The sequence below is a fragment of the Montipora foliosa genome, chromosome 2 (genome assembly GCF_036669935.1).
Source record: "Montipora foliosa isolate CH-2021 chromosome 2, ASM3666993v2, whole genome shotgun sequence".
Taxonomy (NCBI): Eukaryota; Metazoa; Cnidaria; class Anthozoa; order Scleractinia; family Acroporidae; genus Montipora; species Montipora foliosa.
Genome location: NC_090870.1, coordinates 17,669,143 through 17,694,142, shown reverse-complemented (window position 1 = coordinate 17,694,142; position 25,000 = coordinate 17,669,143). Strand labels below are relative to the sequence as shown.

The following is a 25,000-nucleotide window of genomic DNA, read 5'->3' as shown; positions in this document are numbered from 1 at the left end:
TAAAGTCCCTATTTTATTCAGTTGTACCTTGAAAATCTAATGTGAGTTGTGGGTCTATAAAAACAATGCAAGTTATTTACTCTTTCTCTGTTTTACACTGTATGGTTCACTGAATTAAATCTGTTGTTTTTGAGTAAAGAACCCCTCAAAACATGTGGCATTGGTAAAAGCAGTCGATAAGGAGCCTGGTTCCGGGCTACCAAGGGATTAATTTATACATGTAAATTATAAATTATTTCAGAGAGAGGTATGTGAATAATTTTGGTACCTAGGGCCCTTTCTATTCAGTATGACTTATTTTTTGCTGAAGATATTTTTACATTATTTAAGTTGATGATTCATTTTGTGTGGCGATCAAAGTGCTGGAATACCATGCATTACCAGTTTTTTATGTCATTTTGTTGTGGTAACCAGATTTTTGTGTGTGCATCTCTTCAGGTATGCAGGGACAGTTTCTTCTAACATTTTCGTGTTTCTGGTCACTTGGATTCTCATTTCTACAGAAAGCAGCGGGTCAGAAAAACTGTCTCGGGCTGATTCGACAGCTTTCATGGTAAGTTAAAAGTGCTTTGAACTTGTTACAAAGCCTTTAAAAGGAAAGGAAATGATTTTGGTCCAATTTCTTTGGCATGATTGGCAGTTTTATCTAATTTTAGAGTAAACACATGTATAATTAATTTAAAGTTCTCAGAGATTTATAAAGTACATGAACCTTTGGCCCTCCTGCAGGGTTTCTGTTTTGATCAGTCGATCATCTCTCATTAATGAAAGTACATTATCATGGCCTGCAAGCAGAGTCTCCTTCGATCTTCCTACGTACATGTAAGTCAGGAAGAGGAAGAAGACTCAGCCAGGCACCTCGCTATTTCATATTGGGATGCGTTAAAAATTCAAATGTATTCAAATGGGTGTCAGTCACGTGTGACCAGTAACCGCATATTCTGGATATTTTCGAACAACTCTGGCAAACGTGCAACAACCAAGGAATCATTTCCTTGGAATCTCAAGATAGTTCATACTTTTAAATTGCCATTTCATTTTTTACTGATTAAGATTTTATAGGTTTCTGGCAGTCTAGTTTCTGTAACCAACATACGGAGGAAATACTCATGGGAATTTAAACAGTTAAAAATTGCCACGCTCTTGGAAATTTCAAAAAATATTGATGATGCAGAGCAATAATATTGATCATGTGCAAAAATAAAGAAACAAGTTTGACAAGTTAAACTGGGCTGACTCATCCATTTCTTTGGATGAGCAGCAAATCAAAGAATGTCGAGGCAGCTGGCAGAGTCTTCTTCCTGTTTAAGAATTATCTAGGAAGATCGAAGGAGACTCTGCTCACAGGGTACAGAAAAGGGGGAATTCAGGGATTATGTTTTTTGTTTGGCTCAGTCAGAAAAATTAGTTTTCACTTAAAGCACCAGCTGTTGCTTTGTTTGCGTTAAAAATTCAAATGTTGTTTGTTTTCCCAAAACAAGAAAGGAAAATGAATCTGCTTGCTTATACAGCAGTTTTCAACTGAGTGTTGTAAAACAAATACCAATTAAAGTAATAACTTCGACCAATCACAGCAGATGCAAACAGTGCAATGAACCAATCCAAATTCGTAGTAATTCCATGGTGTACGTGTAACTTGCTGAAAATATGGGAAAAATCATGCATGCGAGTCGTGATTGGTTTTGGTATTTCTTTTCATTGATTTATTAACTGGCGCAAGATTTTTAAACCAATCACTAAGGGTAGCAATTGCAATCGCGTTATTACTTTCAACAGTCATTTGAAAACTGCTCCAAATGGAGATCATTATGCTCAGAGGGTTAGCTTGACCCTCTCACACTTCATGTTCACAGCATAATTTATATGTACTGTTACAGTACCAGTAATTAACGCTAACATGGCCACCCATACGTGCCAAATGAAAGCAATCTACATTGATAGAGGGAGTGTTTCCTATCTTATAAAAAAGTTTAAATTATGAATGCATGTAGTAAATGAAAAATGATTGTGTTCATTAGGTTAACCTGAGTAAAGCTGTACATGTAATTAAGGATTGCCTGTTTTTCAGTATGTTGTGTTTATTGTGGTGGGAACTGGTATCCTATTCATGCTCATTTTCCATTTCGGAGTAAAAGAACCCTCAAGAAGTTGCACTTATGCTCTGGCATGTGAAAAGAGAAGAAGCAAGAGAAGTGCCAGCAATTGGACCCACTGGTTTAAAGAAATACAATTCTATCAGGTTAGTGTAAATAAAACTGCTATTAAAATATTGTTAATAGTGCCTTGGGAACAACTTGCACCAGGCGAAGAGAAATTTTCACTGTGAACGCAGTCATCTTTGTTGCACCGGTGTATGGCAAAGACTGTCATGTGGTTATCCTAAGTTGTGTAGATTTGTGTCTGGGATCAAGTTACGCATATGATGTACCTTGTATTTGCTGAACAATCGGAAAAATTGGGGTTGCATCATGTAACAAAAGAATTGGCCTGCTGAGGAGCAACATCGGCAGAAATTGATTGGAATTTCATGTAAGTTTAACAAAAAGTTGTAATATGTACTCTTGCCTTTGGTAATGCAATAATTATTACAACATCATTGTGGCTCACAAACTTTTTGCGAGCAAAAAATCAAATGAAAATCTGCTGCGGTAACTGTGATCTAGTTCTTAGTATTGATTTAATTGTCAATCATGTTTAATAAAAGGAGACTACATGTACTGCATATATAGATAGATTAACAGCAAGTTAAAGCAAACACATCCATCCAAGGGCTTAAAAACATGTTTCTATCCAAACTTGACAGCAAATTTGGCAAATTGGTGGCATTCACTGTAAGTTGGTAAATCGATAGAGTTTGATGGCAACGATATCCAAACAAACTCAATTAGAATTTGGCAAAGTGGAAAAGCTGCAAAAGTTTGCACAGTGCCCACCTCTTGACTTTGTTTTGACAAGTGACCATCCTGAACTAGGGTCTCTTAGTTCTCCATCAGCCCAGGCAAAATGTTTTTAAGTAGTAGGCAAGATGGCAAGACAGTGCTCAACTTTCAGGGAAAAACCTAGGGGCCACTAAGTTTTCAGATTTGGTCGCCAGCTCAAGTACATGTATTTAGTCGCCAAAAAATTAGGCCCTTCAGACCTTATACATTCAACAAAAGGTAACATCCAAGCGAGACCAAGCTGAAAATCAGAGTGCATAAAGTGGCCTTGGGAAAGGGCCCAACCTTTTGGGGGATGGCCCCTATGGGTCATATGACCCCTACGAAGAGAAAAAATTCTAGTAAGAACACTGCACAAGGCATACAGGTGTACACGCAAGTATGCTGTTTAGCTTGTTTACATATTCAAAGTTGTAAAGGCTTTTTCTTTATTCAAAATCTATTATGTACACTTTCCAAATAAAATTAAGAGTTTTTAGAAATCGTGGATGTCACTTCTGAAATGAAGTTGATGAAATCAGGGCTCGACATTGCGACTCACTGGTCGCCAATGCGACCAAAAATCAAGGGTTGGCGACTAGATTTTTAGAGCTAGTCGCCAGTGGGCGACTAACCTTCACCTTTTTCCTTCATCCTTTTAACCTCACAGGCAAATCAACCGTAGTTTTGGATAAAATGCACGATTTATGCGCACAGAAATAACAAAACAAACCCACGACTCTTCTGGCTCTTCGATCGCCATGTTTCTTAATCGAGCGCCATGTTTGATTCAGCAGCTGGTATTGCGGGCGCACGAAACAACACGTGCAATCATTGAAGCGTGAAGCTCACACGAGGTCTGATACCTGGTCAGATCATGAATATTTCATCGAATTCTAGGTCAAAAGATGCCTTAAATTCATTGCATACTTTGCAAAATGCAAACAATGTAGAATCGTGCAAGAAATTGATCGATGCTTTCAGCTTGTTGTGGGCCGTTCAGGCGGATAAAGCAGATATTTGCAAGCTGGCAAAGGACGACCTTGGAACCAGCCTGATACCAGACATCGATCACAAACCAGCAGGTCATCCTGTGGCGTTAAAATGCACTGCAAACGGAGATTGTTTGTATAATTCCGTTTCGCTTTTTCTTTGTTGTGATGAAACACGAAGTAACTGGCTGCGTCTTCTAGTTGCAGAAGAACTGTACTCCAATGCCGAGTATTATGCAACGCATGAAATTTTCAAGAAAACTGCCAAATTTACCGAGATCCCGGAATAAGTTCTATTTACAGTTGCCTTGACGGCAGTTGGTGACAAAGTCATAGATGGTGGGAGTCAAACTGAAGCAGTCAAGGCTGAAGCTATAGCCAGTTGCAAGATTGGAGTATGGGGCTCCCTTCTTCACGTGATGGCGTTCGCATCGGTCATCAGACGGCCGATATATTCGCTATATCCAGACGTCAACTTCCGGTTCCGTCCTTTAATGCACCAGCTGCTAAACCCCCGACTTTCTGCGTTGGATGATGGGCGTGATCCTGTCTACTTGCTGTGGTCAAGGGAAGGGAGTCTTGATGACCGATGTTCACGTTGGGTTTATTGCAGTTTATGGTTAAACTGTTGTTGACATAACTGATTGAATGGGATAGTATAGAGAAAAGTTGGAAATTTATCTTTGCTAATGATACATCAACTATTCTGCGAAACATTAATACTATTACTTGTGTCGTTACAGTTATCTTATAAACAGGCATTAGATAAAGAAACAGATCAAGTAATTTGACTTCTAAAAAAGTGGGCAGAGACTCAGAGTAGTTGTATTTTCCTTTTATTTGATCTTTTATTGATACGAAATGTAGTTTGAGACTGTATAGTATCTCTCAACCTTCAGAAAGGGTTATTACTAAGAGCATTTGTCGCTTCTGTTAGTGTAAACCTCACCTGTATGATAAGCTGAAAGGAATTCATTAATGCAACTCAATAATTAAACTGGAAAAGAAAACCGCAACTTGCAAGTGTTTTGCGCATTAGTTTTATAGTAACCTAAACAAAAATGGAGCCTGGTACGACTACCAACAATGTGGCAGAGCAGGGCCTAGTACCGATACGTCTGTCGATCGAAATTGCAACAAAGCTTGGCTTTTTAGCGCTGAAAATATGGAAAACTGGTGATTTTTTATGTTCAGGTTCGTCTATTTATGTAAGCTATAGACTCGATGTTACATGGAAACTTAACAAAAGCGGAGGAAGCGCAGGAAACGTGACTGAAGCTGCTTTCACATTGATTATTTACCTCGTAATGCGTAAGGATATGTTTTACGAGCCCTGGCTTTCTTTTAAGTTTTAGTATCTCAGTCTTAGAAGCTTACGTGTACGTAAACTTAGGACTATGAAGAAGATTGCATGTGTACATGATCATCAGAAAAATGAAGAAAAAAACATTAGTGAAAAAAATGGCGACTGAAAGTTAAGATCTGGCGACCAAAATTTTTGGATCAGTCGCCAATTGGCGCCTTACTAAAAATGTTAATTTCGAGCCCTGGAAATACTGTATGTAGATTTTAAATGATACGTAAACACAGTTCTCAAATCCTACATGTGTTAAAGCATGGAGTATAGTCCGCTTTTGGATATTCATTGCACTCATTCGATGAAAAAAATAAAAAAAATAATACACCTGTAATAATGTAATAAAAATATCTTAGCGGCCAGGCTGGCGACTAAGTGTGAAAAGTTAGTCACTATCATATGGTGAATAGAATCTGGTCACATTGGCCACCTCAGCGGTCGCAACATCAAGCAGTGCAAGAGATTTCAAAAATTACTTTACATTAATTTCTGGCTTTATTCACCAAAAGAAATGTTGATAAATTTATTTTGGTCTAGAGGAGACCTCACATTAATTTGTCATTGATGAACTTAAGTAGGCAGCAAAATCCCCACCCTGCCGGGACATTTTGGCTGGGCTGCTCCATCATTTTTGGTAGCCAAATGAACCCTGGATGCAACAGTGTACTGTGCATTCATTCGGGAAAAGAGCGAAAAATTGATGTTTTAAGGACAGTGCCTACCGGTACTATTGTTACATGTATTGCTCATATGTTCTGCGCAACTCCAGATACGCGGATTTCCTATCAGTGATGCTTGCTAATGCAGAGATATTTTTGCGCGGTTTAAAACTATGCAGAGAAAGTAGATATTCATGAGTACTCTTGGTATCCAAAAAGAAAATTAGGGGTAACATGCATTCTTAAGGGAAAATGAAGCTTCAATTTGAGAGTGAATGCCATACATTGCTTTGTATTTTAGAGCTTTTTACAAATATTGTTCGTGAATTATCGTTGAAAAATGTGTGGTTACCCCCAATTTTCTTGTTGGATTTCAATAACACTTATTAAGATCTACCTTTTCTGCATAATCATAAATCAGGGCAAACATACCTTTGAATTAGTTGGCACCGTCCTTAAGTGAGAAGGAAGATGGGGGCTAAAGTAACAAAAACTTGACTTATAGTTTTAGTGTGCCTCAGTTAAGCACATTAATTTTTACAGCCGAATTATTAAAAGTGCAATGAAAATGTGCTCTGTACATACCTTTTGACTCACTATTTCATACATTTGAAAAGTTTTTGTAATATGTACATGTATGGTAGGAGGATGCAACCTAACTTACAAAACGTTTAAAAACTGCCTTTGGTCTTGGCTCCTTTATTGTGTCAGTGTGGAATAGATAACAGACTGAATACATTTCAGGCTCAAATTTCGCACATGCCTTGTGTTACTGTAATATTGTATTATTGTGTTTTAACAGTTGCATGCTGTGTAAATATCAGGCTGAGTTCAGTGCTGATCATTTCCTTGATCTGAATATAATAACTGTTCTCATATGCTATTGCCACTTGGACAAAGACATTTTGTTTTGTGTTTGTACAGGTAGCTGCTCTTTACATGTGTACACGTCTTATTGTCAACATTACACAAGTTTACATCCCAATGTACACTTTGGATACATTGTCCCTCTCCAAGGTTTGTAACTTCTTCATGTTTAACTAAACAATGCAAAGATGACTGTTGTACATGTATATACATATACATGTAACATGTGATCTTGTTTGCATTAATCTTTGCTGATGTTCATTATTTTGCATTGTTGTTAATTCTGAGGTTTTTTTTTGGGGGGGGGAGGGGGGGGGCGGATGTTACATTTGTTGGTGTTGGGTGTTGGCAGTATGTCAAGAATGTCCTCATGGAAAACACCAGTAATGCCAAAATCCTGAAAAGACTGAGATGTTACTGAATTTAGAACAAAGAAGCAAAGATCAAATGACAGTATTTTTGTGTTTTTTTCCTTATCAGGACACCATTGCTAAAATACCACTGATTGTCTATGTGAGTGGTTTCCTTTCAACTTTCCTTTCCAAACCCCTCAACAAATGCTATGGAAGAAAGGTATTTAACTTGTTATTCAAGGAAATATTGCATTTTTAATACAAAGATAGTAAACTAGTTGCTTTGACTGGTGAAAGGACAATAATAATTATTGAAAAATCAGAGGCCTAGGCAAGATTCAAACCTGTAACCTCTGTACACTGGTCCGATGCTCTACCTATTGAGCTGTAAGAACTCATGGTTAGACACATCACCTATCTAGGTCCTTTCTCGACAAACTGTCTTAAGCTTGCTGGTCTGTAAGCTTGACAGTCCTATGTACTTCAAAGTATAAATTCAAGTCTAGGTGGTATTGGTATAATGCGTAATGAGAATGATGGTAAGCTGGTTGATCAACTGGCTAAAGAACAGCTGAAAATTACTTTAAGGCATAACATTGTCAAGCCCTCAGACCAGCAAATATGGGCCTACTGTAGATAAGTGACCGGTCTCCTCAGGAGGTCTTGTTAAGGGCAATGGGTAGAGCATCTGACCGGTGTACAGAGGTTGCTGGTTCGATTCCTGCCTAGGACTCTGGTTTTTTCAGTTGTCCTTCAGCCTGTTGAAGCACCTTCAGTCGTGGGACATACTAATTATTATTTGTCACTTTTGAGATATAAGCAAGCAAAGATGACATAGTTCTCCCCCCTGTTCCTTGACAAGTGATTGTGTAGCGTTAGACAGTAAAATCTGCTAGGAGTCAATGGCTAAGCTTGGTCTGAAATGTGGAGAATATAGTTTCAATATATTATTTTTTATTCTTGTTTTTTTTTGTCTTTCATTATTCGGAAAGGGTTCTTTTTTGGTTGGCCTGGTCCTCATTGCTGGAACAAGGTATGTTGTACATTGCACGAAGGCCCTTTTTACAACAACAAATTGTTTGCTTTTCCTGAATTGAAGAATTTTGGAAACAACTTAGTGCCTTTGTAATGGAATGTTGTTTTATATCAGTTGTTGTTGGAAAAAAAAAGATTGGTCGATTGATTATTATTAGCTTTAGTTTCCTGAACTAAGTTAATAGGCAATGCTGAATTTCTTACTGAGATACGTGTAAGTCCCATTTTGACAGCAAAATGGGAAAATCCTGCAGGTCATTGCTTCAAACAAATATTTTCCCAAATTGGTAAGGAGAGCAGGGGTTGCTTTTGAAGAGCAGCATTTACTTTACGCTGTTACCTGACTTTGTTGTGACTGCAGTGTAAAGGGCCATTAAATATTGTCTAGGCAGACAACTAATGATAATTATTACCCTCAACGAATTTGAGTGTTGAAAAATATTCAACAGTCAAAGAGAAGTTTCATACCTCCCCGCGACCATGTTTTATCCTCTATGTCTGTGCTGGGGACTATGGCAATTGACCGCACACCTGAAACAAGTCATATTCAACACAACCTCGCCTGTTGAAAGCCCCAGTTGTTCAAACGATGGAGAGCGCTATCCGCCAGATAAATCATAATCAGTTGATAAGCCAGCGAAATCAATAGATATTGATTTATCCTGTGGACACGTCACTATCCGTCAGCCCTCGTAACTGTGATTATGCACGTCCACTCTAAGCACATCTAGTTAAGAGGTGTGTAAGAAAAGGTTGTCCATGCAACGTTTAACATGCAGTACATTTTATGCTCTGGGTAGTGACTTCTCCACTGGATAAACTGGGGCCAGGTTGGCTTATTCTATATGGGTTTTGTGGTGCAACACGGCCACTACAGCTGCTACAGTGAAATGACAAGCGGCGAAACACCTTTCCTTCCTGGGTAGACGTCACAACAGCCGCTGGACCCATTCTCCCCAGAACTCGGTCGCGAAACAAAATGGCGCCTTTTTTTTTTAGCAATTTTCGATTCCTATGAGGATTCAACCAAATTCAAATTTTTTTTCGCAGAATTACTTTAAACAGTAAGCGGATTCATTTTAGTGAAAAAAAAAATTGGGGCTAGGTGCACTTTAAATCTCAAATAAACAGTCAAAAAAGTCAAGAAAATTGTTCCTTTGTATGTATACGCAGCACCACAAACCATTAACTATCATTCGTATAATTGTACGTCCTTTACATAACTTTCTTAGTTGCATTGTTAATGTGTGGGCACTCTTTAATCAACAGTGCGTGGATGTGGTTTATTAAGAAGGGTCAGCTGACAGCTACTTATGGTGTAGCAGTATTATTGGGTATCGGTGGCTCCACTCTTCTAGTTACAGCTCTGACCATGTTGGCGGATCTGATTGGAGAAAATGTGGTATGTTGGCTTTCACGTACCTAGATACTAAAAAATGGCCTTTATTCATCTGAAATTCAAGAGAGCTACGAAGCTGAAAGATCTTGTAGTGTTTCACTCACAAGACTGAATTATTTTGATCAGTAAAATCACCCAGCATAAGGTTGAATAATATTGAAATGTCTGCCGACGGGCGTTAGCGTCTTGCTTGAAAAGGTGGCTGTTAGGCCGACCGAGTTACACTGTATCGAACCGCCAGGTTTGACTTATAAGAGGTTAGTTTTAAAATACAAACAAACACTTACCGGTATAAAACAAGCAAAAGAAGGGGTACTTTCTGGTGATGTTTAAACTTGACTTAAAACGGAACCCGAATGCCATTTGGTTCGAGACCTCGAGAGCACAAATTTTAAAATTGGTGTGACGTGCCCCCAGTAGATCGCTGTGCTTTTTCACTGTTGTCTTTCGGCGACACTGGCTGAAGTGATTAAATTGAGTTCAAGTTAAGGCATTTAATGCTACTTTAAATTGTTGGTAATTGGTTTGATTGTTTGGGAGATTCAAACCGGTTGGATCCAAATCTGCTAGTGGGTCGGACTCACTTGAAACAAAACTTCGTACTAAATTCCTTTGCACATTCTTTCTTGAGTTGTCAAATACACCTTATTCCAAAATGGGCGCCATTTTAATATTCTTTTGTGTGATAGCAAATTGGTCTTTTTGGCCTCTTACTTACTTACTTAGGCCTTGAGCCCCTGGAGGGGCATAGGCCATTCACAACAGCCCGCCAGCGTCCGCGGTCCTGGGCGATTTGCTCCAACTCTCTCCAGGAGCAGCCGGTCTGCTTGGCGTCCGCCTCCAGGTCTCTTCTCCAGGTGTTCTTTGGTCGGCCTCTCTTTCTCTTCCCCTGAGGGTTCCAGGTCAGGGCCTGGCGTGTGATGTTTGTCGGTGGTTTCCTCAGGGTGTGCCCCATCCATCGCCATCTTCTTCTTCTGATCTCTTCTTCTACTGGCACTTGGTTGGTTCTTTCCCAGAGATCTGAGTTGCTGATGGTATTTGGCCAGGGGATCTTCAGTATTCTTTGTAGGCTCGTGTTGATGAAAGTCTGAACTCTTTTGATGGTAGTCTTGGTTGTTCGCCATGTTTCTGCTCCATACAGTAGGACCGACTTGATGTTGGAATTGAACAGGCGGATTTTGGTGCGAGATGTTATAAGGTTGGATCGCCAGATGTTCTTCAGGGCTAGGAACGATGCTCTTGCCTTTCCGATGCGGGTCTTAACATCTGCATCTGTTCCTCCTTGTTGGTTGATCACGCTCCCAAGATATGTGAAGGTCTCGATCTCTTCCAGGTTGTTGTCTCCCAACTTCACTGCCTTTCTGCTGGAGGCGTTGATTTTCAGAATCTTGGTCTTGTTGGGGTGGATGTGGAGGCCGACTTGAGAGGCGTGGGAGGCTAGGCTTGTAGTCTTGTTCTGCATCTGTTGCTGATTGTGGGAGAGCAGAGCGAGGTCGTCTGCGAAATCAAGGTCGTCCAACTGAGTCCAGAGGGTCCACTGGATGCCGTTTCTCTGTCCATCCTTCGTCTGCCTCATCACCCAGTCGATAGCGAGGAGGAACAGGAACGGCGACAGAAGGCATCCCTGACGAACGCCGGTCCTTACATCGAAACGACGCGTCAACTGTCCTCCGTGTACGACGTGACAAGCCATTCCCTCATACGACTCCTTGATGATTCTCGTCAGTTTTGCTGGGATCCCGTCTTTTTGGCCTCGTTCAAGGTAAAATATTCTTTTGAATTTGACGTTTGAAAGCGAGGCCAAAAGGGCCAATTTGCGGGTAGGGTCGTACCTCTTGTTGAACACTATATTTCGTAGTGTCGTACTTCCTATTGTTTTCTGTGCTAAATCCATTGTTATCTTTGTTCATTCTATCGTTCTTTTGGCCAATCCTGAAGCCCGTTCAATGAGGTATGACACGACCCCAATTTACAAGGAAACAAAAGAATACTTAAATGGCGGCCATTTTTGAATAAGGTGTAAGGAACTTGAAATCTTCCTTGGCCATTTCTTGAAAAGCCAATCTGTTTCATGCGTTTACGCTGCCTGATCTGTGTCAGGCTGCCCCCTGGCATCAATTTCTTTTCTCCAACACCATAGTGCAAAAAAAAGGCTGGACTATTTAGAATTGAACTTGACTGTTTGTCTATTTTAACCCATTGACTCCCAGGGGTCTGGTTTAGTCCGGTTTGGGCACCAAAGGGTTAAGTGTCTGCATTTTAATTTCCACATCTTCGTACCTTTGACGTTCAGAATCAGCTGCTACCAGGGAAAGGAAAGGAACTTTATTTAAGTGTCTAGTCGTTCTTGCGCTGGAGCACTAATCGGGAACACTGTAAAGTGAAATCAACCGTGATGATTGACGCAAATCAAATCAGTCGTTCTAGCGCTGGAGCGCTAATTGGGGACGCTGTAAACTGAAGTTAACAATTAACGCAAAGCAAGTCAAATGTTGGTTTTTGAGGAGAGGGGAAAATCGGAGTACCCGGAGAAAAACCTCTCGGTGCAGAGTAGAAAACCAACAAACTCAACCCACGCCGAGTCTGGGAATCGAACCCAGGCCACATTGGTGGGAGGGGACTGCTCTCACCACTGCGCCATCTCTACCCCTCTACACCAAGGGCTATTGATTTCACTGCTGACTTGAACATTGTATGGCTTTAGAAAACTGGGTAGATCACATTCGGATAAGTATGATCATATTAAATATCTGTCAGTGTAAGACAATCAGTACCAAATGCCGTTGTATCCATTGTAACCTAATTGAAACCATAGTTAATAGAAGGGACTGGTTTTGAAGCTTGGCAAACATCAAAGGAGCAAAGAAAGATGCCAAGATTTAGGTTGGGAAGTCCACGACCGTGCACAATCTTTTGTCTTGCGCTCATACACTATGCATGAATTACGTAACCAACACGTCTCTATTGGTTAGTTCCTCAGTACGGAGTAAACAACTATTGTGTTTTGTGCACGGTCAAGGCCAAAAAAAAAGAACAAAAACATACAACAAAGAAATTTGTCGGGTTTCATAACCATTCCTCTCTATTGACTATATTGAAACTCTGTACCATGTGTTTCTTTGACAGGAAACTGGTGCTTTTGTTTATGGCGCTATGAGTTTTACTGACAAATTATCCAATGGCATCACTATTCAGCTGATACAGATATTTCATCCGTGCAATGGGAAAGGAATGTAAGTGCAATTCGACACCATTTGTTCTACCTTTTCATTGTCCGTGAGCCCGTCACGCCAAACAACTACTTACAATTGAGGCTCTATACACATGCGTAAAAGCGTTGAGTGCGTTGTCTTCTCGTGTGTAGTTGTATCGATTTTTGTCTGTGGAAAATGGGACAACGCTTCCCCGACAGAATGATTTCCCTCGAGTAATTTAAGTTCGTTATTACATGATGTCATAATTTTTTAGCGACGACCAAATTTTTGTTACCCTTTCTTGTCCAATAGACCAATTTCGATATATTAAAATTTAGTCCTAAACAAAAGGCATCATCTCGACGCTCTGGTGAATAAATATAAGGATTTGTATGAGTTTATTCCTCAGAGCCTCGAGATGACGCCTTTTGTTTAGGTAAAGGTAAACTCACTTTATTTAACGTCGGTAGTTCCTTCAGCTACGAGGCTGGTATCAATGGAAGCCGACGGTGCGCCCTTTACGCCCCGCCCTCTGTCAGTGCTCCCTTTTAAGGGGATTTAAAGTTATAGCTACACGGATCAGTGGAAAGTCGAAACAGACGTTGAAGTCACCGAGGATCGAACCGGGGACCTCTCGCTCCGAAAGCCACGCACTAGCCATCTGAGGCACGACTGCTCTTGCACTACTGCTCCACACGACTGCACTACACGACTGCTTCAGGACTGAATTTTAATATATCGAAAGTGGGCCATTATTGTGCATTGTTTGTCTGTTTTTTATCGTGGTTGTTAAATTTACTGACGGAATCGTGACATTGTTATTTGTAGGGACTTATTGGTAACCAATCATTTCAAAGCTACACATAGTTGCCGATTGCTGTTTCTGTCCGGGTAACCGGTTTCTCAGATTTGGTTTTAGGGAAAGATAAAGAAGGCCTCAGCTACTTTTATTTGTGCAATGAAAATGGGCACTGAGTGCTCGGTTTTGTTTTGGAGAGATCTCCTTAGTTAATTATACAGTAAACCGTCTTTTATGCACAACATTAAGTAGAGAAATTTTTAGAGTTTTGACCAAAAACTGCATGATATTATTAACGATGTTGCTTTGACGTATTGTCCAATGGTTTTTGCTCTTTCCCTAGTTTAAAGTGTCAGCCGTCTCCTCGTCCAAAGCCGCCCAAAAAGGGGCGTGGCGGGCGAGAGAGGCGGGCGCTGGGCGTGTCTCGCTCGCCCGCCAGAGACGACTGACGCTTCTTTCTTATGCCTGTGTTTTATATCCCTCCTTTTGTGACTGATCTCTTGTGCTTTTTGATAAGGATTTGCTGTGGACAGTGTAATCTATACTACAGGGAAGTCATGGTCTTTGTTACCGCAGGAGCCACTGTTATTGCATTTCTTGTTCTTTTGACGATGGCAAAGACAAGAATAGGCGAATTCAAAGGTAAATACTTTGTCTACACTGCAAGAATGCAATCATAGTGATCTGGTGATTCATTACGGTAATTAACAATTATTCCATGAACGTGCATGAGCACGAATGGAAATCGTTTTATTCAATTCTGTACGCTTGGACACTTGGAAATTAAAGCCAGTCAGTTTCGAGCTTGGTAACACTTGACGCAATCAGTTTCCTTATTAGGTCATTCGGTATATGAGCTGATAACCAAGATTGAGTGAATCAAACAGAAAGCGAGAAACTCGAAAGTTTAACAGTTTAATACTAGACACCGGGTATCCCTGTGCAATTCTTTCTTTTATTAGATGCGTAAACACTGTAGGACGCAGTGCTGTTGTGTTTGTTCCACTGTTTCACTGTTCCGTTGTATATTTATTTGTTTCTGATGTTTAATGCACCAATTCCGGTGAATGGTTGCAATAACTGCGATCACATGGGCGATGAGTCTCTTTCAACTCATCAAGATGATAAATGCGTGGAAAAATTTATTCCTTGATATCCCTTGAGGTTGTCGGTTGTCGTGACATATTTTTTATTATTATATAGATACTAATGAAATACCAGGATTTCTCCTTGTACTAAAAAAATCATATCTTCACCGCGCGCAGTGAACATATCATTTTATCTTTCACATGTGAGAATATAGGTGTCGTCATGGTAACGAACACGATTAGCCGATAAAACGCGAGCTTCGTCTTTATTGTAAGATACTTTTGGGCTGTAATATATTTCTTCTCTACTGCATCAACATTTTTATTGCAAAATTCTACATTATCATGATTTGCTTTGCTTTTCATAACTTTTGTATCTTGTTTCATGTTACACAACATATGTGTTTTAGCGGTTGGTGACCACTTTTTCATCATTTTTCATCAAAATGAATAAAACAAGTTGTTTTAAATATGGACATTTCAGCAATATCTATGAAATAAACAGAACATTACATGGCCGCTTGGGGATACGAATTTTATCTTCTCGTGCTGAAAATATCTCTCACGAGTGAGCGAAGGGAACGAGTGAGAGATTCATTTCATCAAAATGAATAAAACAAGTTGTTTTAAATATGAGAGATACTTTTAGCACGAGAAGATAAAATTCGTATCCCCAAGGGGCCATGTAATATCCTCTATATACTCTCACTTTAATGTACACAAGAGGCAAAAACACACATTTGCGACAACAAAAATGTTATTTGAAGGCAACACATTTCCTTTAATTCCATTTTTGTCCTTTTGTACTGTAACCCTCTTTCTGTGATTATGAGGGCCCGAGGCTTCATTTTACTTGTTATGCCTTTTTTTTTAATCAGTATCATTTGGAGTTACAATCCCAATCCAATGTTTCGTTTTTCACTTCCAACAATTACCGTACCGGAAGTGGTCATTAGTGGTACACATTTAGCTTTGTGATTGGCTGATTTCAATCCATCACTTTCTGTTTTTGACGGACCACTAACTGTTGCTGCAAACATGGTTGGTGGCAGTCTAAAAAGCGAAGCATTGGTTGCAACATGGGCTTCAGTGTCCTCATATATAAGAAAGGCTTCCAGGTTCGTTACAAAGTACATGCCCTGATGTTATAACCTCCGATCAGCCATACTTCGTTCTTTGTTCTGAGAGGAATCTTAAGATCAGCAAAAAACCAATCTTTTGGGACTTTTGTCGTCCTTTCAATTTTGGGATAAGAGACTTTCTTGATCCACACAAACAGCTGTGTCCGTTAAGATGGTTCAAGAATTTTTTTGTTATGCATGTATGCCTTGGCGGTGTGTTGATTGAGATAAGAAAAAGAACTTCGTTCTCTTCCATTTCCTTCTCACCTGAAGCTGCTGTTCATTTCCTGTTGCCAATATGAAGGTCGTCACACACTGAGCGACTAGTTGTTGCGACACGTCGCCGGGACTAGTCTCTTTGTGTGGACTGCCTTCGAAACAAGTAGCTTTGACAAGATGCTTGCTTTGTGCACGCTCAATGATTTCTGAAGAGGGCGGAATTTGAACTAGTTTTTCTAATTTAGTCTGACGGGGCGGCGAACAAGTTACAGGAACGTTTCACAAAACTAACTATGGTGCAAAAATGCTGTTTTCTCTCGTTTTGTTGCTTTATGGTTTTGTGAAACTACAATGTAGTTTGGATTGGTACGACTGATCGTAGTGGCTAAGTTCTGTTGCCGCGACAGAGATTTATAGAATTACGACCTTACGCGAAGCGAATTGTTAGAGCTACTTGTCTTCTCGTGTATCTTGGCCGTGAGATATTGAAAATATAACTTAACATTCAACTTAACAACTTTTGCAGATAGTGGAGAAGTCGACGCGAGCATTCAAGATGCCAGCCTTGCAAATTCATCTATGGTTTCTTCTAGTATGTCTAAAGGCAATGGGCCTATAGATTCTTACAAATCCACGACGACTTCAGCTAATTATGGTTCAGTACTTTCAAGGACGCCTGATATACCATATTCAATCCAAAATGACGTTATGAATGAGGGATGTGAAGCCAAATGTGAGTGGTGACATTGAACGGCCTGACACCTGCTAATTGTTGCAGCAACTGTTCAGTTCTGATTCATCCTGTCCTTTGAAAGGAACAACTCCGGGAATCACTGTTGTCAATTTACAAAATTGTCTGAGAGATTTGCTAATTGGAGTTGGAACTCTGCGATCAATCATCGTTACCATGGAATGTTCTGGTAACCGTTAAATAGAACAATTCTACTGTGACCTTCAATTTAATCCCCCAATTTCGATGATAACACGCAAGAAAATGTGACAAGCTATCATCGTCTGTTGTTGAACATCACGCAAAGGGACATCAATTGTCAGCATGAGGATATTCCCTGGAAAGATTACGGCTCTCTCATTGTGTGGCTGGATCACACGCATAACACTGACATTAGCCTTCCATATCCACTATGTTATCAAAACACTACACATGCCCGCCAGCTTGCATTCAAGTTTGTTTGTTGTTTGCGTCGAATAAGGTGTATGGTCGTGAAACCATTCAATTGTCATACATGTGGACCCCGCTCAGAGAAGCTTAGCCCCGTTTTTAATCTAAATTTTTGTGTTCTGCACATGATTTTAAAACTAACATTACTCCCAGCGACCTAAACGTCAATCCAAGCAGCTTTAAAGTTGGTAAAAGCAGTTAAGATATCAGAAGAATCCCGAAAATACGCCGGTGGCCCGTAAGGGACATGGCATTTCGTGATCAGTTTTACTGTTTCAAATTTTTAAACTCGAAATTTTGAGTTAAGAAACGCGAAACTTTGTGTTTACAAACTCGAAATTTTGCGTTCACAAACTCAAAATTTCGAGTTTGCTAACTGGTCAATGTAAAATACAGACTAAGGATATAATGTACCTGTTGAAAAAGCCCATATCCTTTAGAAATGCTAACAGTTAAAGTCTAAATATTGTTTTGTTCCTAAATGAGGCCTGAGGTTAGCACTTCTGAGGGGTTTGGGCTTTTTCAACAGTTACATTACAACCTTAGTCTTCATTTTCTGTGCAAAACTTCGAGTTTGAAAATTTGAGGCAGGAAAACTGATCACGAAATGCTATGTCCCGTGCGGGGCACCGTATGAAAATGATTTCAGAATGTTTGATTTTGATTGTTAATATTTGAAACTGCGGAATACATAAAATGAACATCAGTAAGGTTATCGCGGGCATTCATAACCCAGGGCCCAGTTGTTCGAAAGCCGATTAAGTTAATCCAGGATCAGTGTAAACTTTTGTTTCATGTTTTCCACTTCTAGGTGATAGTTTCTGTTGCTTCTTCTTGTTTTTCAAGATTGACTTCTTCTAATGTGAAGTTCTGCCAAATATCACCGTTAAACAGCATTTGGGAGTAGAGAAATAAACTCCTTGGTTAATTTTTAATCTGGGATTAGCGTTAATCGGCTTTTGAACAGCCGGGCCATAACACAGGTCGCCGAAGAGGGGCATGGGGGTTGTGGGGTTCATGAGTCTAATGAAATCGGCAAAAAATGGAACTGTTTTGTTGGTCTCGTCCTTATCTTTACCGCAACAGAGAATTAATTTATCAATTTTTGTGGGCAATTTTTCGCCGAGCCCGAAAAAAACTAATGGAACATTGTCGTGTTTTTTGTTCACGGTATGTGCTTGGATTTTTGTTATTTTTAAGCGAAAACGGAGCACTTATTCGTGTTATTTATCTGCGATCTGTTCTCTTTTTACGGGAGCGCGAAAAGCGTGTGCATTTAGTACAATTAATAAAGTAGATGTTTTGGAATTCAGTGTTGAACTTGATCTTGAACTTGAACTTGAACTTGAGTGAGGCTCCAGCACTTGGCAAAGTAGCCTGACTTCTGGCTGTTATACACAATTGTGGTCTCATTCACACAGAAGCCCTTCCAGCTAATCCTGCCAAGCCGACCACATGCTGGAAAGGTCAGACCACAACACCGGGAACACTGTCCCCTACTCTTTTCGAATAGTGTGTGGGATCTTTAACGTCCCACAGAGTTATGAACAAGGGTTGTGAGACGGGACCTCCGGCTTATCGTCCTTATCCGAGAAGACTAGAGAGTCTAACAATTTGCAGATGTAATTACAAAGGCAGCACTTTCTCCTCAGTTATTTAAAGACCTTGAGTGTTGGTCCAGCCGGAGTTGAACTCACGACCTCCCGCGTGACAGCCCGGTGCTCAACCAACTGAGCATTTCGTGGTTTTGACATTCGCAGTAGTCAGAGTAGTTCTAACTCCGCTTGCTGTTTCTAGGGTTGACTGCAAGTTATTAATTGAAATTATGTTGGACGTCACCAAGTGTCCTCATCTAACCACGCTGAATCCTGGACGCAGATGAGTGCAGTCCCTTCTGAGTTAGTCGAACCCAACGCGATCCCTCCCTCAAATGAAAAATTATCCTTCATTGTCAGTTTGCCTTAAATGAAGTATAATCATCCATTTTGATCACTCTGTCCCAGGTCTTGTGGTATAAAAAAGAAAAGAAAAAAGTAAAAGCAGCCCCTGGACCGGACTTGAACCCGAAGCACCCAATTTGAAGGAACTGTTTTTATCCACTTAACCACTAAAGATCAAATGACTAGACAAGACGGAACAGTGCTTTCCGTTTAAGGCAAGAGATTCATCTGGAAAATAACCTCCGGCCTCCATAAAATCAAAACAAAAAGGCAAGGTGACACACCATAACACCAACCCGATGTGGTCAACAAATCACGCATAAGTACAACCATTTCACCAAGTCAATTTGCAGCCTGGCGTAGCTAACATACCAAGCAGGTGTCTTAGACAGCCCTTGAAGGGGCAGCTCCGGCACACAACAAAATTATCGCGAAATTTGAAGCGACGGTAGGAAAAGATTTCTAATATCCAAGTTTCAGACGTTGCGCCTTGTCGATAATCTAATTTTCCGTTGAGTCAATGATATTAATAAAACGACTAAAAATAATTTGAAAGTTGCCGCTTTGTAGCGTTTAGAGAGTTTTGAATTAGCCGCCAATATGGCGTCAGAAACCGTGAAAAGGTCTATTTTATTCACTCGCCAAATAGATAGGTTTCATTTGAATTTCCTTGGGCGGCAAATTACAGTCTGTATCGTAAAGGATGTTGGTTATTGCTTTTTTTTATTTGGTGGCTCCTAAAAAAGCCGTTTGTGTAATGGACGGTGGAAGTCAGTTAATTAAGCTCTCTCTCCGCGGATTCGGCGTGCCAGCTGAATATCCTTGGGCATGATCGTGACGCGCTTAGCGTGAATGGCGCACAAATTAGTGTCTTCAAACAGACCCACAAGGTAAGCTTCGCTGGCCTCTTGAAGAGCCATCACAGCGGAGCTCTGAAAACGTAGATCGGTCTTGAAATCCTGAGCAATTTCACGCACAAGACGCTGGAAGGGCAGCTTGCGGATCAACAGCTCGGTGGATTTCTGGTAACGACGGATCTCACGAAGAGCGACTGTTCCAGGCCTGTAACGATGAGGTTTCTTGACTCCTCCAGTTGCGGGGGCGCTCTTGCGAGCCGCTTTGGTGGCGAGTTGTTTGCGTGGAGCTTTGCCACCGGTTGATTTACGTGCAGTTTGCTTGGTACGAGCCATCTTTCCTTGGACGAAAACGTTGAGGGATAAAGTGAGAAATGCGATCTAGCTATGTTTTTGTATCTGACGCGCTTGATTTTGATTGGTTGTGAAATAAGCAATTCGATTGGCTAAGACCAAACCAAACCATAGAGTTTGATCCGATGGTAACTCCAAGGTAAGTTCACATGCGATGCATGGCAGATTTTTTCATTATCATAACTCTAAAAGAAGTAATGTTCAATAAAAGTTTAAATGAATTTCGCGGATCCGTTAGGCGTCATTTTTACCCGAGCAGCTGATTTTTTGCTTGGCAGAAATTGCTGATAATATGCATCGAACGCCGATGAGCATTTGACCCTTGTACCGTTGGCATAATTGTTTTTTTTTTTTCATCCAATTAGAAATAAGGATACACTTGTTTTCTGAGAGGCCATTCTGGTGCATATAAATAGAAAGAAAGTTCTTGCATAGTTTATTCTTTCGTTCTACGAAGCGCTACAAACATGTCTGGTCGAGGTAAAGGAGGCAAAGGTCTTGGAAAAGGAGGCGCCAAGCGTCACCGAAAGATACTTCGTGATAACATCCAAGGTATCACCAAGCCAGCTATTCGTCGTCTTGCTCGCCGAGGTGGTGTCAAGCGAATCTCTGGTTTGATCTACGAAGAAACACGCGGTGTTCTTAAGGTTTTCCTCGAGAATGTCATCCGTGATGCAGTAACATACACAGAGCACGCCAAGCGCAAGACTGTGACAGCGATGGACGTTGTTTACGCTCTGAAACGCCAAGGACGCACACTGTACGGATTTGGCGGTTAGATGACACTGGCGCCACACAAACAAATGGCTCCTTTAGGAGCCACCAAATCTTACAAAAGTCACGACCAACAAATACTTAATTAAGTTCGATAATTTCGCTCATAAAGTTATTTTTCTCTTGTTCCCCTTTGCCAAATTTTCATTAATGTCATTTTCAACAAATGCGATCAGCTTATTCGATTGTGTGCGGTTGAATTTCATTCAGAGAACCGTCAAGCCGCTTGTTTCGCTTGGCTGTGCAATGACAGCTATATGCAAATATTCCCTTCCATGGTCAGTTCGTTCCAAGTTACGGTCAGATCCTTTCACTTAGGGTTTTCAGTAAGAATTTTAGAATTCAAATGTAGTTAGCAATTCAGACAGCTTACACCAAGTACTGGACTGTCGGACCGCTCCCTCAAAAACGTGTGTGCTCGATCTTTGATATGGACGGGGAAACCGAAATTGCTGACGAAGATACTTAGAATTCAGGCCGTTCTTTTGTTTTTCGTGAGCAAACTTTCTGGATTCAAGGTTCATGTTCTGTCGAATGTTCCTCATTTTATTTGTAAAATTTGGGGTAACTTCCAAGGAAAAGTAGGCGGCGAGTTTATGTGCATTAGACGGCGAATTTCGCCGGCCGGTCTTCGTTTTCGATACTACCTTCCAAGTTCTCGTAGATCGATCGATACGAACTTCAAATCGATCTCCTAGGCTTATTCAAGTAAATTCGATTATGAAAGTTGATTATTATGTGGAATTCATTTCTTCAAACAAACGATATTGGCGCCAAGGAAAACGGTTGTTGCGTTTTGAACATACCTTCGGTGTAACATGTATATCTGTTTAAGGCTAAGTTTTGATAACGGCGAATTATGCAACGAAGGCATTCTAAAAAGACCTGAACAAAATAGCCGAAATACGGCTAAATATGATCTTGTGCAAAAATCTCAAACCTCAGCTTAGAACTAAATTTATGGCTAAAGTTGTTCCCAATTTCCTTCATAAGTATGCAACGTATGCAAAGTCCTTTTTGGTTTTTGTGACAAATAACTAAAATCCACACCGAACTCGAGACTCTTATCACACGCCTTTTAGATGGAAATCATCGTAGGATTCCATCTGGGAATTGCATAATTTCGGAAGACATGTGTTGGTCATGACTTTATCAATATTTGGTGGCTCTTAAAAGAGCCGTTTTTGTCTTTTTGTGAGCTTCTTTAAGCCTTTGCTTTCTTCTCAGTTTTCTTGGGAAGAAGGACAGCTTGAATGTTTGGCAGCACACCTCCCTGCGCGATGGTGACACCAGCAAGAAGTTTATTCAACTCCTCGTCATTGCGGACAGCGAGCTGAAGGTGACGGGGAATGATTTTGGTTTTCTTGTTGTCGCGAGCAGCGTTACCCGCCAACTCAAGAATCTCAGCGCTCAGATATTCGAGCACAGCGGCCAGGTACACTGGAGCTCCAGCGCCAACTCGTTCAGCGTAGTTTCCTTTGCGGAGAAGTCGATGGATACGACCGACAGGAAACTGAAGTGCAGCTCGGGATGAGCGGCTCTTGGACTTGGTGCCCTTTGCTTTACCTTTACCGCGACCAGACATGTTACTGTAAGCTCCGAGTCTACAAACACCTTGCGAAATAGATGGCGATAACGCATCAACAGGGAAATTTATATGCAAGACAATATTTCAGTCGGATCGAAACGAACCAATCAACTTTTCATATCAAAAGTGTTTCTGTTTGAAAACGAAACGTGTTGAAAAAACTATTTTGACCTTTGGCCAACCTGAAGTTGTTAACCAATAAAAAATCGACAATTTCGATCCTTATTTAAATTCGTCCGACCTTTGTTTTGCTATAAATAGTAAATCATTCGCAAAGCGTTATCATTCCCTCTATTAACTCTGGTTTAAGTAGGACCCTACAGAGCGAAAAATGGCACCGAAAGTTGCAGGAAAGAAAGGCGAGAAGAAAGCTGGAAAGGCTAAGGCTGCCACTGGTGACAAGAAAAGACGAAAGACAAGAAAGGAAAGCTATGCAATCTACATCTACAAGGTGTTGAAGCAAGTTCACCCTGACACTGGTATCTCTAGCAAAGCCATGGGCATCATGAACTCGTTCGTCAACGACATCTTCGAGCGCATCGCTGGCGAAGCCTCTCGCCTTGCTCACTACAACAAAAAGTCGACCATCAGCTCTCGCGAGGTCCAGACAGCAATCAGGCTGCTTTTGCCCGGTGAACTGGCGAAACACGCTGTTAGTGAAGGAACCAAAGCTGTCACCAAGTACACCAGCAGCAAGTAACTCACTGAGTTTACCGCCAAAACCAACGGCTCCTTTAGGAGCCAACAAATGTTGTGAAAGTCATGCTAACACGATTATATCAGATTTTCGGCTTAAGTGCAGAATACCCCGCCACTCGAACTATATTCCACGTAGCCGGCTACGCGGTACCCAGAAATAGAAATGCACAATACTGGAGAATACCCCGCCACTTAGACTAAATTCCAAATGAACTAAATTTCAAAATGGCGCTCGTTTCAGTATCAGGCCTAAGCACTCTTTTTAAAATTTTAGCTTTCATTTTACGGTTCGGGTAACTTGACTTTTTAACGAGATCGTGTGAAGAATATAGCACTCGTTTCCTGATTAACTCTAAGCGTTCGTTTCAGAAATAGGCCTAAGAACTCTTTACAAAGTTAAGATTGCATTTCACGGTTTGCTTAAACTACGCTTTTTAACACGATCGTGTGATGAATATAGCACTCCGAGTACTGATCAAGCCTAAGCACTCGTTTCAGTGATTAGGCCTAAGCACTCGTTTAAAATTTTAGCTTTTATTTTACGGTTCGGTTAACTACTCTTTTTACCGAGACCGTGTGAAGAATATTGCACTCGTTTACTGATTAAGCCTAAGCACTCGTTTCAGTGTTTAGGCCTAAGCACTCGTTTAAAATTTTAGCTTTCATTTTACGGTTCGGTTAACTACTCTTTTTACCGAGACCGTGTGAAGAATATAGCACTCGTTTAAAATTTTAGCTTTCATTTTACGGTTCGGTTAGGGTTAGGGTACACTAGAATTTAAATTTTCCGCGTACCGCGTAGCCAGGTAGCCAGCTACTTAAGATACTTTGCCATCTTGACTTTAATTCTTTCCACGTACCGCGTAGCCAGCTACTTAACCCTTTAACTCCCAATAGTGCCACTTATAGATTTTACTCTGTCTAACGCCAGACGATTTTACTCGTCAATGGGGAACCCCACGGGGCTGAAAGGGTTAAGATACCTCGCCATCTTGACCTTAATTCTTTCCGCGTACCTCGATGTGGCGGGGTATTCATTTTCCCCCATCATCTCCTGATCTGACCCCTGTTCAAATGTTGTGCGTAATTTGCCCGTGTTCATACTGAACGAAATCGTTTCTCGGCCGCTAAGTGGGGTTTTGACAAACTGCGAGTCATGCCAGTCTCTCCGGTCACTTCGTTCCAAGTTACGGTCAGATCCTTTCACAAAATATTCAGATAGTTTGACCCCTAAACCCAAACTCAGGCTTTTCACTAAGAATTTTAGGATCAATATAATGTAGTTAGCAAATCAGACAGCTGACACCAAGTACTGGACTGCTGGACCGCTCCCTCAAAAACGTGTGTGTTCGATCTTTTACATGGACAGGGAAACCAAAATCGCTGCCGAAATTACTCAGAATTCAGGCCTCTCTTTTGTTTTTCGTGAGCAAAGCTTTCTGGATCCATGGTTCATGTTCTGTCGAATGTTGCTCATGTTATTTGCAAAATTTGGGGTAACTTCCAAGGAAAAGTAGGCGGCAAGTTTATATGCATTAGACGGCGAATTTCGCCGGCCGCCGGCTCTTATTGAAAATCCTGTCAGAGAAACTAGCAATGTTCGATTTGCT

General features: G+C 40.8%; 5 protein-coding genes across 5 annotated transcripts in view; 3 read left to right on the top strand and 2 right to left on the bottom strand.

The window, feature by feature from the left end:
* LOC137992587 (major facilitator superfamily domain-containing protein 12-like) overlaps positions 1–18,511 on the top strand; it is a 27,721-nt gene extending 9,210 nt beyond the window's left edge. Inside the window, exons 3-11 of the mRNA XM_068838000.1 lie at positions 439–553; positions 2,069–2,239; positions 6,851–6,943; positions 7,274–7,366; positions 8,139–8,179; positions 9,451–9,583; positions 12,707–12,813; positions 14,091–14,215; positions 16,528–18,511. Of these exons, the coding sequence (XP_068694101.1) occupies positions 439–553; positions 2,069–2,239; positions 6,851–6,943; positions 7,274–7,366; positions 8,139–8,179; positions 9,451–9,583; positions 12,707–12,813; positions 14,091–14,215; positions 16,528–16,745 (1,096 nt within the window). The 3' untranslated portion in view covers positions 16,746–18,511. The remainder of the gene's footprint in view (positions 1–438; positions 554–2,068; positions 2,240–6,850; positions 6,944–7,273; positions 7,367–8,138; positions 8,180–9,450; positions 9,584–12,706; positions 12,814–14,090; positions 14,216–16,527) is intronic.
* A 1,389-nt stretch (positions 18,512–19,900) lies between these two features.
* On the bottom strand, positions 19,901–20,311 carry LOC137991271 (histone H3). Its single transcript, XM_068836383.1, has one exon. It carries the CDS (start codon positions 20,309–20,311, stop codon positions 19,901–19,903), a length of 411 nt encoding a protein of 136 aa, XP_068692484.1.
* Positions 20,312–20,796: 485 nt separating this feature from the next.
* LOC137991270 (histone H4) lies at positions 20,797–21,108 on the top strand. The gene has a single exon (XM_068836382.1). The coding sequence runs from the start codon at positions 20,797–20,799 to the stop codon at positions 21,106–21,108; it is 312 nt and encodes a 103-aa protein (XP_068692483.1).
* A 1,199-nt stretch (positions 21,109–22,307) lies between these two features.
* Positions 22,308–22,688, bottom strand: LOC137991269 (histone H2A-like). Its single transcript, XM_068836381.1, has one exon. The coding sequence runs from the start codon at positions 22,686–22,688 to the stop codon at positions 22,308–22,310; it is 381 nt and encodes a 126-aa protein (XP_068692482.1).
* Positions 22,689–23,022: 334 nt separating this feature from the next.
* LOC137991268 (histone H2B, gonadal-like) lies at positions 23,023–23,391 on the top strand. The gene has a single exon (XM_068836380.1). It carries the CDS (start codon positions 23,023–23,025, stop codon positions 23,389–23,391), a length of 369 nt encoding a protein of 122 aa, XP_068692481.1.
* The last annotated feature ends 1,609 nt before the right edge of the window (positions 23,392–25,000 follow it).